The sequence below is a fragment of the Pelodiscus sinensis genome, chromosome 1 (genome assembly GCF_052426305.1).
Source record: "Pelodiscus sinensis isolate ZL-2025 chromosome 1, ASM5242630v1, whole genome shotgun sequence".
Lineage (NCBI taxonomy): Eukaryota > Metazoa > Chordata > Testudines > Trionychidae > Pelodiscus > Pelodiscus sinensis.
Genome location: NC_143052.1, coordinates 165,477,251 through 165,489,704, shown reverse-complemented (window position 1 = coordinate 165,489,704; position 12,454 = coordinate 165,477,251). Strand labels below are relative to the sequence as shown.

At 41.4% G+C, this 12,454-nt stretch overlaps 1 protein-coding gene across 1 annotated transcript in view; it reads right to left on the bottom strand.

Annotated features, from left to right (window-relative positions):
* The window catches only part of EPHA6 (EPH receptor A6), an 815,765-nt gene that overhangs the window by 373,803 nt on the left and 429,508 nt on the right, over positions 1 to 12,454 (bottom strand). The window contains exon 4 of the mRNA XM_075908927.2: positions 6,718 to 6,873. Coding sequence (XP_075765042.2) covers positions 6,718 to 6,873 — 156 coding nt within the window. The remainder of the gene's footprint in view (positions 1 to 6,717; positions 6,874 to 12,454) is intronic.

Sequence of the window (12,454 nt, the reverse complement as noted above, 5' to 3'; positions counted from 1 at the left end):
AAAAAGAACAAGTTAAAAACCACCTAGAAAAGTTAGATGCCTGCAAGTCACCAGGGCCTGATGAAATGCATCATAGAATACTCAAGGAGCTGATAGAGGAGGTATCTGAGCCTCTAGCTATCATCTTTGGAAAAGCATGGGAGACAGGAGAGATTCCAGAAGATTGGAAAAGGGCAAATATAGTGCCCACTTATAAAAAGGGAAATAAGAACAACCCAGGAAACTACAGACCAGTTAGTTTAACTTCTGTGCCAGGGAAGAGAATGGAGCAAGTAATTAAGGAAATCATCTGTAAACACTTTGAGGGTGGCAAGGTGATAGGGAACAGCCAGCATGGATTTGTAAAGGACAAATCATGTCAAACCAATCTGATAGCTGTCTTTGATAGGATAACGAGTCTTGTGGATAAAGGAGAAGCGGTGGATGTGGTATACCTATACTTTAGTAAGGAGTTTGATATGGTCTCACATGATATTCTTATCAATAAACTAGGCAAATACAACTTAGATGGACCTACTAGAAGGTTGGTGCATAATTGACTGGATAGCCGTAGTCAGAGAGTAGTTATTAATGGTTCTCAATCATGCTGGAAAGGTAAAACAAGTGGGGTTCCGCAGGGGTCTGTTTTGGGACCGGCTCTCTTCAATATTTTCATCAACGATTTAGATATTGGCATAAAAAGTACACTTATTAAGTCTGCAGATGATACCAAGCTGGGAGGGATTGCAACTGCTCTGGAGGATAGGGTCATAATTCAAAATGATCTGGACAAATTTGAGAAATGGTCTGAGGTAAACAGGATGAAGTTTAATAAAGACAAATGCAAAGTGCTCCACTTAGGAAGGAACAATCAGTTTCACACATACAGAATGGGAAGTGACTATCTAGGAAGGAGTACGGCAGAAAGGAATCTAGGGGTTATAGTGGATCACAAGCTAAATGAGAGTCAGCAGTGTGATGCTGTTGCAAAGAAAGCAAACATGATTCTGGGATGCATTAACAGGTGTGTTGTGAGCAAGAGAGAAGAAGTCATTCTTCCACTCTACTCTGCGCTGGTTAGGGCTCAGTTGGAATATTGTGTCGAGTTCTGGGCACCGCATTTTAAGAAAGATGTGGAAGAATTGGAGAGGATCCAGAGAAGAGCAACAAGAATGATTAAAGGTCTAGAGAACATGACCTATAAAGGAAGGCTGAAAGAATTGGGTTTGTTTAGTTTAGAAAAGAGAAGATTGAGGGGGAACATGATAGCAGTTTTCAGATATCTAAAAGGGTATCATAAGGAGGAGGGAGAAAACTTGTTCATCTTGGCCTCTAAGGATAGAACAAGCAGCAATGGGCTTAAACTGCAGCAAGGGAGGTTTAGGTTGGACATTAGGAAAAAGTTCCTAACTGTCAGGGTAGTCAAACACTGGAATAAATTGCCCAGGAAGGTTGTGGAATCTCCATCTCTGGAGATATTTAAGAGTACGTTCGATAAATGTCTGTCAGGGATGGTCTAGATAGTATTTGATCCAGGGCAGGACACTGGAGTCGATGACCTCTCGAGGTTCCTTCCAGTCCTAGTATTCTATGATTCTCTGAAGTAATGCCAATCTATCCAGGAGATATGTTGTGAGGATTAAATAATTAATGGACCTAAGAAAGTCCTCTTGTTGAGGTGAATGGAGAGTTTTAGGTGTGCGGGAAACACAGGATTAGTCTTAGCATCCTTGGTCATGCTTACATATGTATTTAATTTTACACCCATTAAAGTCAATAGGAATACTCATGCATTTAGATCTAAGCATTCATGTAATTATTTGAAGGACTAGAGCCAATGTTTGTAAAGTGGGTTGGATGTAGCACTACATAAGAGATAAATATGATGATTATCATAGTTCAGTTTCAATGCAATACTTGACTGGATTTGGCAGGTCAAGACAAAGTAATTAAAGTGAATCCATGGGGCAGGGGGTGGGGGGGGAGAACTGCTTTCATATCTCTTTGGCTTTATGTTAATTTTCCACCAGTTTTCTGTCATCCTCTATAGATGATCTCAGTACAGGAATGAATAATATAGTTAAGATTATTTGACTTTTGTTGTTGTGTTGTAATTTTGTACTAAGAACTGATATATTCAGGGTGAGGGGCTTTTACTTACTTATAATAGAAAAAATGAATTACTGAGTATATGCGTTTCCACAAATAGAAAGAAAATGTTGAGGGTGTCAAAGTAAATAACTGTCCGTCTGCAGATTTTAAAAAAAAGACACCCTTCATACTCAAGGGCCCTCGTGCCAATTTGCATGATGATTAAATAGTTTTTAATTGCCGTTAAATTATGCCAGCTAAACTGTGATTTCATGCAAATATTAAGCTGTAATGACATGCAGTGAATCATTTACTAAGATTTAGAACTTGGACCAAAAAAAAAAAAAAAAAAAAAAAAAGAGACAATTAATTCTAATCCTCAGATTCAGCTAAATTAGGTGTCACTGGGCTTTTATGAATGCAGTATGATTGCTTTGTTATCATTTATAAATTATACAAAGATTATTTGACACCTTAAAAAAATTGGCAGCAATAACCCTTATGCAGACATCTGTGTGCAAAGCTCTTAGGGATTTCCTTATATTGTGTGGTGGTTTTTAAGGGAAACAAATAGACTGGTGAAAATGAAGGATTTATTGCACCCTCTCCTTTCAGTAAACATCATGGCTTTTTTGATTATGTATAATAAAGTCAATTATTGTTAATACTAAATATCAGATACTATCTACATAAGAAAGTACTGTTTTACTTCTGTTTGAATGAAAGACATCATGAAAGGGAAGTCTGCTGAAATCATTTAAACATTACAAAGGGCAGCATGGGTCTCTCTGCATTAGCCACGTATAGCCTGGCACAAAAGGCTACAGATGGCAGCCATAAACATAAATTTACAAGGATTTATCATGGTCACAATACCTTATACTACTCAGATGGAGGAATGCTTGCAGAAGCTATTCCAATATGCAGGCTGTATCATCAATCACATAGGGCATGGAGGGGCCTGAACAGTACCCCACCAACTGATCACGGGTTATAGAGTAGAGTGGATTTCACCTCATAGCCCTGCTGAGATTTCAGACACTTAGACTATGTCTAAACTGCAGCACCCCTCCCCCCCCACACTTCTCCCAGCTCAATGGAAGTGGATGACAAGAGAAGAGGGATAGAGCGAGTGGGGCAGAGCTTTGAGAAAGCAGTTGGGCCTTAGGGAAGAGGCAGGGTAGACCCTGGGCTGCCCTTCAATTTAAAAAAAAAAAAAAAAAAAAAAAGTGATCCTGGGCACTAAAAGGTTGGAGGCCACTGCTGTAGACCAAGGAGGAGATAACTGGAATCAGGATCTAATAGTATTCAGAAGTTAGCGTTTCCCTTCCCCAGTATCCACAATTCAAGAGATCAGCCTGTTTGTCCACAATTAAAAACTGTTCTTGGCCCTAAACTATGCAACGTATTGGATCAGAATACATTCTAAATTCTGGCACCACTGAAGTCACCAGTAAAACGCTCACTGGAGGAAAGGATTTCACCCTTGGATTTCCGGAATACTCAGAATTAGCACTAGAATTTTGTGCCTTGAGCCCATCACTGCAATAACTAATACATACATACATACAAGTAGTGCTAGTTGATACTGAGCCCCAAGTTAAATGAATAAACCAGTAAAATGGTGTTGCCTAATTATTAGAACAAGAGACCGTGTGCTAACAATGGTGGGTTCTATTCCTCTCTTTGTTACTTATTCTTCCTCTAAACTCTATGATTATTTACCTACTTATAAAATGGGACTGATACCATCTCAGAGGGATATTGTGCATCTTCATTAATTCTGGTTTTTGAAGCGCTTTGGAGATCCAGAAATGAAAAGCACAAGTGTGCACACGGTATTATCATTACAGGCAGTTCCCGGGTTACGTACAAGATAGGGACTGTAGATTTGTTCCTAAGTTGAATTTGTATGTAAGTCGGAACTGGCGTCCAGATTCAGCCGCTGTTGAAACTGACCAGCAGCGGCTGAATCGAACACGCCTGGGGCAGAGCAGCTGGGGTGCTGCTGGGTTGGTCCCGCAGCGCCGCTCCTCGGCGCTACTGGACCAACCCGGCAGCACCCCAGCTGCTCCCAAGTCAGCCGCTGCTGAAACTGACCAGCGGCTGACTACAGGAAGCCTGAGGCAGAGCTGCTCTGCCCCGGGCTTCCTGGAATCAGCCACTGATCAGTTTCAACAGCAGCTGAATCTGGACGCCTGGGACAGAGCAGCTGGGGCGCTGCCGGGTAGGTCCCCGCAGCACCGAGGTGTGGCGCTGCGGGGACCAACCCGGCAGCCCCCAGCTGCTCTACCCCAGGCATCGGCGAGAAAAGCATGGTCTGCTGTGGGGGGAGGTGCACTAGCTGCGCTCCCCCCCCCCCCAGCAGACCAGGGAGACGCAGAGCGGCTTTTCTTGCCGCGGAGGACACGGGCGGCAGGTCCTCCGCATCTTCCTGGTCTGCTGGGTGGGGGGGGAGGGCTGCTAGCTCCGCGTCTCCCAGGTCTGCTGGGGGAAGTGCCCCCCGTGCTGCCGGAGGCGGCTACAGTGGGGGAGGCACCCCGCACTAGCGGGCCCCCTCCCCTTCCATTCGTATCTAGGGGTCCGACTTAAGTCAGACCCACGTAACCCGGGGACTGCCTGTATATATAATAAAATGTGTCAGAGAAGGAATATAAGAGTATAGGCATTATAAATAAAAAAAAAATATTTGTTTTGTTTTCATTTTGAAGCTTTAAGAGAAACGGTGTTATCCTACAGAACTATGGACAATAGGAATGTTAAGATGTACGGCTGCATGCAGGGAAGGAGCTGTCTCCCTAGTAACCAGTGTGTGTGGGCAGTCAGCTTTTGAGTCAGCTCCCCATTCGTAACCGGAACCTGTGTGTAACTGTTAATGTTATCCGATGAGCGAGGCTCGTTGGCTAACCATTTATGAGGTTACATTTTCACATCCCTTGCTTGCTGTGTTTAAAATTATGTAAGCATGGTATAATTAGAGAGGTGTTCGGACTCACATACTTAATTTAAGCATTAATGCCTTTAACCCTTAAAAAAAAAAAGATCTTTTTTTAAAGCCTAGTGATATGTTGAACTTTATGTGAATAGTGACCATTTAATATGGTTAAGCATGATATTCTTCTTGGTCATCTGGCACAGCATGCTGGATTATCAAGTACATTCCTTTATTATATTCTCCATTATCCAATTCATCCAATTTTTCTGACTGGTAATGGATATTCCTCTAACATTGGAGAAGTTCTGTTCTCAGTTCTGTCCTTGTCCTCTTTTACTTTGATCTTCTCATATGCAGATATCAAAATGTTTCTCTTAATTATTTTCTTGCTCTGACTGACTGCAACTCACCATATCCAGAAATGTTACCTTCTTGATAAGAATGCAACATTCAAAACTCAACCATCTCTCCCTCTCCTCTAATATATTAAAGTTTATACTAAAACTGATTCTATTTCACAATAATTGAATGCTAACTTGTTTGAAGTTTACAACATAGCTCTGTTTGTGAGGTTAGCTTTTTTTTAAAAAAAGTAGGCTTTTTGTACACTTAATGTTGAATGTACTGAAAATTCACAGATTATCTTGATAAGCTGATTGTAGCACAAACGCAGTTTGAAAGAATCAGATCATTACTGGCGTATGAAATGTAGATAAAGCATTATTGCACATAGAATTTGCGTTCTTAGAAAATTTTGCCAAGTCAAGCCAAACTTGTCTTTATTTAATAAAGTAATAACATTTTATAGCTAAATAGTACGCTCTGTCAGTAATTCTGTGCTCTCAAATATTGTTACTTTGGGACCAACAAATTAACATAGGTGAATAATGAACCAACATTGAATAATCCAGGGAACCATTTTAGTATCTGACAAGAAAATTTATATTTTACATTGTCTGTAGACAGGAGCAAATTGATCCAATGAAAAGAAAAATGTCTTTCTGCGATCAGAATTTCTGCCTGTAGGTTTTCATGTATCAGTTTTGTTTCCTTTAAACATTACAGGATTTTGTTTAAATTTTGAAAAGGCTAAATAATTTTTATTATCACAGCTGTATAAAAAGATTTAATTGTCTTTTGAAAGAAGTGGCAATGCTACAGGGTTTAACTGCTCCTTTGTATGACTGGATACTTCTTCCTTCCCCTTTCCATTTTAGGATTTTTTGGATAGTTAAGATTTTATGCCTAGCTTTTTGGATGTTTGTTTGATTGTTATTGTTATTTATGCCACAGGAAAGAAAGGAATAAGTACAACAAATTTTGTCTTCTATTTTATGTGTCCTCAGTGTTTTGAAGATTTGAAGATTTTTATACTAAGCCATTTTTAATAGATGAAATAAATATTGGTATTCATGCTTCAACCTTGTTATTTGTCTGTGGGAAGAAATTACATTGTGTAATGAAAAACAACAAACCAACTGCTCCCCAAAAAAGTTCTTTAAGTCAGGAAACTTTTTTCCAATAATTTTAGGAGCATTAAGATTGAAGAGAACCCCACTGTTTGATTTGTGACTGAGGAAATCATTCTCCTTACTTTACTTTTGGGGACACAGGTCACAATATTGGAATTCAGAGATGCCATTTTTATTATGTGCAAATAAATAAGATGACAATAATGGAAATTTCAAAACACTGGTACAAATCAGACTTACTGGTACATGCCATAGTTGGCGGATCTTTCTCAGCTCTGAAGTAACCTTTTTCACATTGGCAGACGGAAGTTGCTTCTATGTATGTTAAACTGTGTGGAGGGCACTTGGAACACTTGATATTTCCAGCAAATGCTTTATAGAATCCTGGTCTGCAAGCTGTAAAACCAGAAAAAACCATTATTCATTATCATTGGTGGGTTTATTTCTTAAATACAATATGTTCAATGCATTTCCAATACATCCTCCTTTGCTCTGAACACTAGATGCAGACTACATAGTAATCAGAGTATTAATTCTCTATTTGGCTCAACATTCAGGTACATTAACTAAACGAAAGAATCACTGGTCTCAGTACTCTGGGCAGGCAGGACAACCATGAAGAGACAAACAGCTCTGAGCGATTTACAGGTGGTTTTTTGTCAGCATTACAGGTAACTATTGTATACAAATCTCTGGTAACATCACACAGTGTAGAAGCATGAGTTATGTATGCTAGTTCTACCTGTCAGTATAGAGAAAAAGTTGGGTAGGTCATTATCCACAGAAGGTGTTTCTATGGTTCCCATTACTGAAGCAATGGAACTCCTTATAGTCTTCAACATGGGAATAAATACAACACCTTTGTGAGACAGGGACATATTTATAGATGGGCAACTGAAACACAGATACGAAATGACTGGCCAAAGTTCACACAGGAAGTCTCTGATGAATCCAGTCTAGCACACTAGCACATTTAAATCCCAGACTAGCACCCTATCACATTCCTCTCATTATGGCAATTGGGATGATGGTAAACTACTGTAGGTGCCAGCTTTTGCTAAATCTGTAAGCATCAGCTGAACACTGACAAGTTTATAGGTGGAAACCAGACCAGTTCACCTGTCTGTTAGCATAGGTCAGGGTAGGTGTTAGGCTTGTAACCACGTGTTTTCATCTTTGCTGTTTGGACTTTTGAGGGAGGCTGGAGCGAAGAAAGAACTAGGCAGAGATCCTCAGGGTGAGTTAGTCTTAAAAAAGTCATTTCTTGCTGACAGATTACTACATCTCTGTCACCTTTTGGAATCATACAGTGAACTCATTTGTTTTTATATATGCTGCCTGTTCGAGCTTTAAATAGCCCATTTCTTTTTTTCTTTAACAACAAATTCTTAGTTTAGCTGCTTGCATAGTTTTTGGTGTGAAATCTAAGGTACAAATTGATCTGCAGAAGAGAAAGGTCTTTGGGACTGGGAACAATCTGAATATTTTGCTATTTCTGATATGATAAATGACCATTTGTCAATAAGTTCAGCATGCCTGGGTGGTAAAATAGATAAGAAAGCCCAGGGGAACTGACTCAATGGTAAGACTGCTACAGTGATCCAAAAGTTCTCATTTGTTACTAGGTTGGTTAAATCTAATTATAGAATATACCACAAATTAGTCAAAAGCAAGGCAGATATGCCAATGTGTCCTCAGGTAAGCACTCATGGCTGTGAACCACTCCAGATGACTTACTGAAATCAGACTTGTTGAGCTTTGTTTTCCAGCTTTGATTATTTGCATTGGAACCCATTAGGCCCCAAACCAACAATGCTATTGAGAAATCTTCTATTAAATAAGCTACCAAAGGTATAAGAAAAACCCAATTCACGAGAAATACTGGAATACATACATAGGTTATTAAGCTGGGTAAGATTAAATTATTGCAGCTGCTTTAATTGAATTTAATTTTCTAGGGTTGCCAGTTGTCCAGTATTGACCCAGACAGTCTGGTATTTTTGCCTTCTGTCTGGTAAAAAAAATATCAGAAAATACCGGAAACCTAAAATGTCCAGTATTTTCAGAATTTTTTCTCCCTGCCAGGAGGTGAAAATACCAGACACCTGGTAACCCTACACACACTCAGCCCCCAGGTCCCTCCCTGACTCCCTTCAGCCCCCTCCCCAAAGTTCCCCTTCCTCCCTCTCCCCTCCCCCCCCAGCTTACCTGGTTCTGAAGGGGAGCTCTCTTTCAGCACAGAGTAAGAAAACAAGATGGCCCCCGGCAAAAAAAAAAAGCCCCAAAAGTCTTAAAGGGGCCATGCTTTTTTTTTGTATTTTTTTTTGCTCAACTGTTGGGGGTCCTTTTTTTTTGCTCAACAACTTTGGTCCCCCCTTAGTTTTTTTTGTGGGGGGTGGTATGGTATTTTTGGTTAAACCATCTGGCAACCCTATTTTCAGAAGTGTTGGGAAAAGAATATTTTAAGTATCTTTCAGGGAGGAACACATATGTTGTTTAACACCAGACCATAGTCTTGCGTTCTGGTGCTTCACCCTATACTGCAGGGATGATGAACCTAAGACCCGAGGACTGGACACAGCACTTGGCTTGCCTGGATCTGTCCCCTCAGGGCTGCTACCAGCATTGGGGGATCATGCTGATGAGGGGTGAGTTTTTTGTTTATTTGTTTCTCACTTGTGTGCATCCCCTGACTGATATTTCTGTGGGTCAGTGGCCCCTGACCCAAAAGAAGGTTCCCCACACCTGCTATACCTCTTGTGGGCTATCAAAGGGTCCTGAGACTGGCTTTTATGGGGAAACTGAGGATAGACTGGCTGGTGTGGAGATCTTCTATCAGCATTGCTCTTGATGGCTAAAAATTACCTGGTAGGTGCCTATACATTTGTTACAATTCTTTCCAGCCAGTTTCTCCTTATGAGAAGGATCAATACCCATGCATATGAATGTTCTAATACAACAGAAGAGTAATATCCACTTCATAAGTCTCCTGCTCAAGGACCATTCACCCCTCCCCGTTCCCCATCAGTGTACCATTTATAACCTTAATTTTAGGATCTTTAATTTCCCACTTCTTTATCTGTTGTACATAACAATTTAACCCAATATTGACCGCTTCATTTCAAATGACTGCCTCCCCCCTGTCTTGCCCCGTCTGCTTAGCAATCGGTCCCTCTTGAGTTTAGCTCAGATACTCTGATTCTTTGTCCAAACCTGAAGAATTCGGTGGAACTAGAAAGCTTGTAACTTCCACCAACAGAAGTTTGTCCAATAAAAGATACTACCAAACCTCCTTTGAGCAAACAGCTCTGATCCACTCAGTCATTCAACAGAAAAACAATACGAGTAAAACTCACAAGATTAAAAAATTCCCAGTCTCCCACCCTGCCCCTGTCTACCATTTCTGAGACAGAAAGCTGGAAAAAAAAAGTCTTATGACTGACGTGCTCCTCTCATCAGGAGGAAATGTTCATGTCATATCTTCAAACTAAGGATGTTAAGGACTAGTCAACTAGATGATAAGCAAATACTTATCAGATAGTCAGTCGACTAGTCAATTCCCCTCCCCCTGCTGCCTCTATCAGATACAGACAGTAAAGGGGGAGAGCAGAGGGTACTTCAAAGGGCAGCACCGCACAGCTGAGCCCCGATCAGCTGTGCAGCACTGCCCCTTTGAACGCTGCCTCAGCATTTCAAAGCAGCAGCACTGCACAGCTGATCCTGGGATCAGCTGTGTTGCGCTGCCACGTGCAGAGCCCAGCATCAGTTGGGGTCTCCCTAGATGATCCCATGCCCCAGAGCAGCATTTCCTGGAACCCAGGATCAGCTGGGGAGTCCCCAGCTGACCCCAGGTTCTGAGGAAATCTTGTGCAGAACCTGCAGTCAGTTGGGGAGTCCCCAGATGATCCTGGGTTCTGCTCAAATGCTGCACATAGCCCAGGTTCAACTGGGGACTCCCCAGCTGACCCCGGCTGTGTGGCATTTCAGATCGGCAGTGCAGCATGGAGCTTGGGGTCAGTGGGAGGCTCCATGCTGCACTGCCAATTTGAAATGCACAAGAGCTCCCACTGGCCCCAGGCTGCATGGGGTGCAGTGGAGCTTCTTGTACATTTCAAAGAAAGAATGAGGAAGTGCCTATCGACTAGTCAAGTAGTCGATAGAAATTCCATCAACTACTCGACTAGTAAATTAACCACAACTTAACGTTCCTTGCTTCAAACTACCTCTTCATTCTGGCTTTCTAAAATAATGCATAAGGTACCATCTGTGCTAGATGAAATAGCCTCTAGGATGCTATTATATTTATAGCATTATGTTTCATAATTATTGCATCGTAAGCCAATACACCAGGGGTCTCAAATTCAATTTATCTTGGGGCCAATGCGAGTCCTCAAATTCTCCTAGCGGGCTAGTAGTTACCCTCCTTCCCCCCGGCAGGGCTCCGACGATCTCTGCACTTGCCCCCCACATGTCTCTCAGCCCCTCCTGCTGGTCCATGTGCTATTCCCACCATGTGTCCTCCTGACCTTGCCTGCCACTCTTGGGCGATTTAAAACCATAAGATATATTATTAGAATTAAACCAGATCTGGGCACTTCACTACCTGATGCCTCATGCACTGCCATCAACTATGATCACTGTGATTTAGTACAGGGGTGGCCAACCAGTTAGAGAAGAGCCAAAATAACTGCATATAGAATGCGAAGAGCCACATATTATATATTTATTTTATATAGATATATATAGTACACAAAATGTTAGTGATCAAAATAAAATTACAGGACATGTTGGAAAAATTCTCTAGTTACTTGCATTCACAGCCAGTCCATAGATCTTCAGAGTAGCAAGTAACAAATCAATTAAAAAGACCCAACCTTTAAAATACAATAATATTCTCTCTCTCACACTCACACTCACACAAAGTGCATCCTCACCATGTATTTTAAATTTTAACACTACTGCCCAATTATGTCCTGTGAGTTTTTTAAAATTAAACTGAACTGATAAGTAAATTAGCACAATTTGCAGTGTCTGTTTCACTCCAGCTTGTTGATCTCTGATATGATTTCATCTTTTTTTTTAATTCATGAGGATTATGGCTTTTCTATAGTTCTAAAAATTCAGGTCTGTCCCAGACTGTAAATATGAGAGGTTCAAAAACAATAAGGGAAAGACTCATGTCTCAGAATAATTGCTTCAGCCTGGCAAACAATAGCCTCTGAATTTTCTTTAAAGAGAAACAGTGTAAACCAGGTACATGCTGATTACTTTTTTGCCCTGAAATTTAAATATGACACCTGTGTTGGCTGCCTTATTCTGCATCCATGAAGACTCTGAGTTTAAGGGGCTTAGCCCCAGAGCCAGGCACCACCAACCCCCTGCTCTAACCCAATTTCCCTTCCCTCCCCCAGTGCCAAGCATTCCCAGTCCCCTCCCCCTCACTCAAATCCAATGCCTGGGTCCTGGAGCTGTCGCCAACACGCGCTTCTCCCTCCAGATGCTGGGACGAGCACACAGAGCAGCCGGCCGTGAACAGTCCGGACGCATGGCTCAGAACTAGCAAGAGCCAGATTTAGTAGATTGTTCTTGTTTATTGGTGCATGGTATTAGAAGAGAATCCCAGCCTTCTCTTTCTATCTTTTTTGTATGTAAGGAAGACGTTAAGTCTCATGGAAAGGGCACGATTTATGAGAGGCTAGGGGAGCAATAGCCCGCCCTGAAAGTTTGAAACCCTGGATTTCATACTTTAGGTCTGCTTAAAGCTGCATGCCGATTTGCCTTTGAGGCAGGGAATTTGTTATAAAAAGAGGAGGGCAAGTAATTAATGACAAAAGACTGGTCATTCAAGTAACTGAAGGGTCATTTTATTACAGGCAGTCCCCGGGTTACGTACAAGATAGGGACTGTAGGTTTGTTCTTAAGTTGAATCTGTATGTAAGTCAGAACTGGCGTCCAGATTCAGCCACTGCTGAAACTG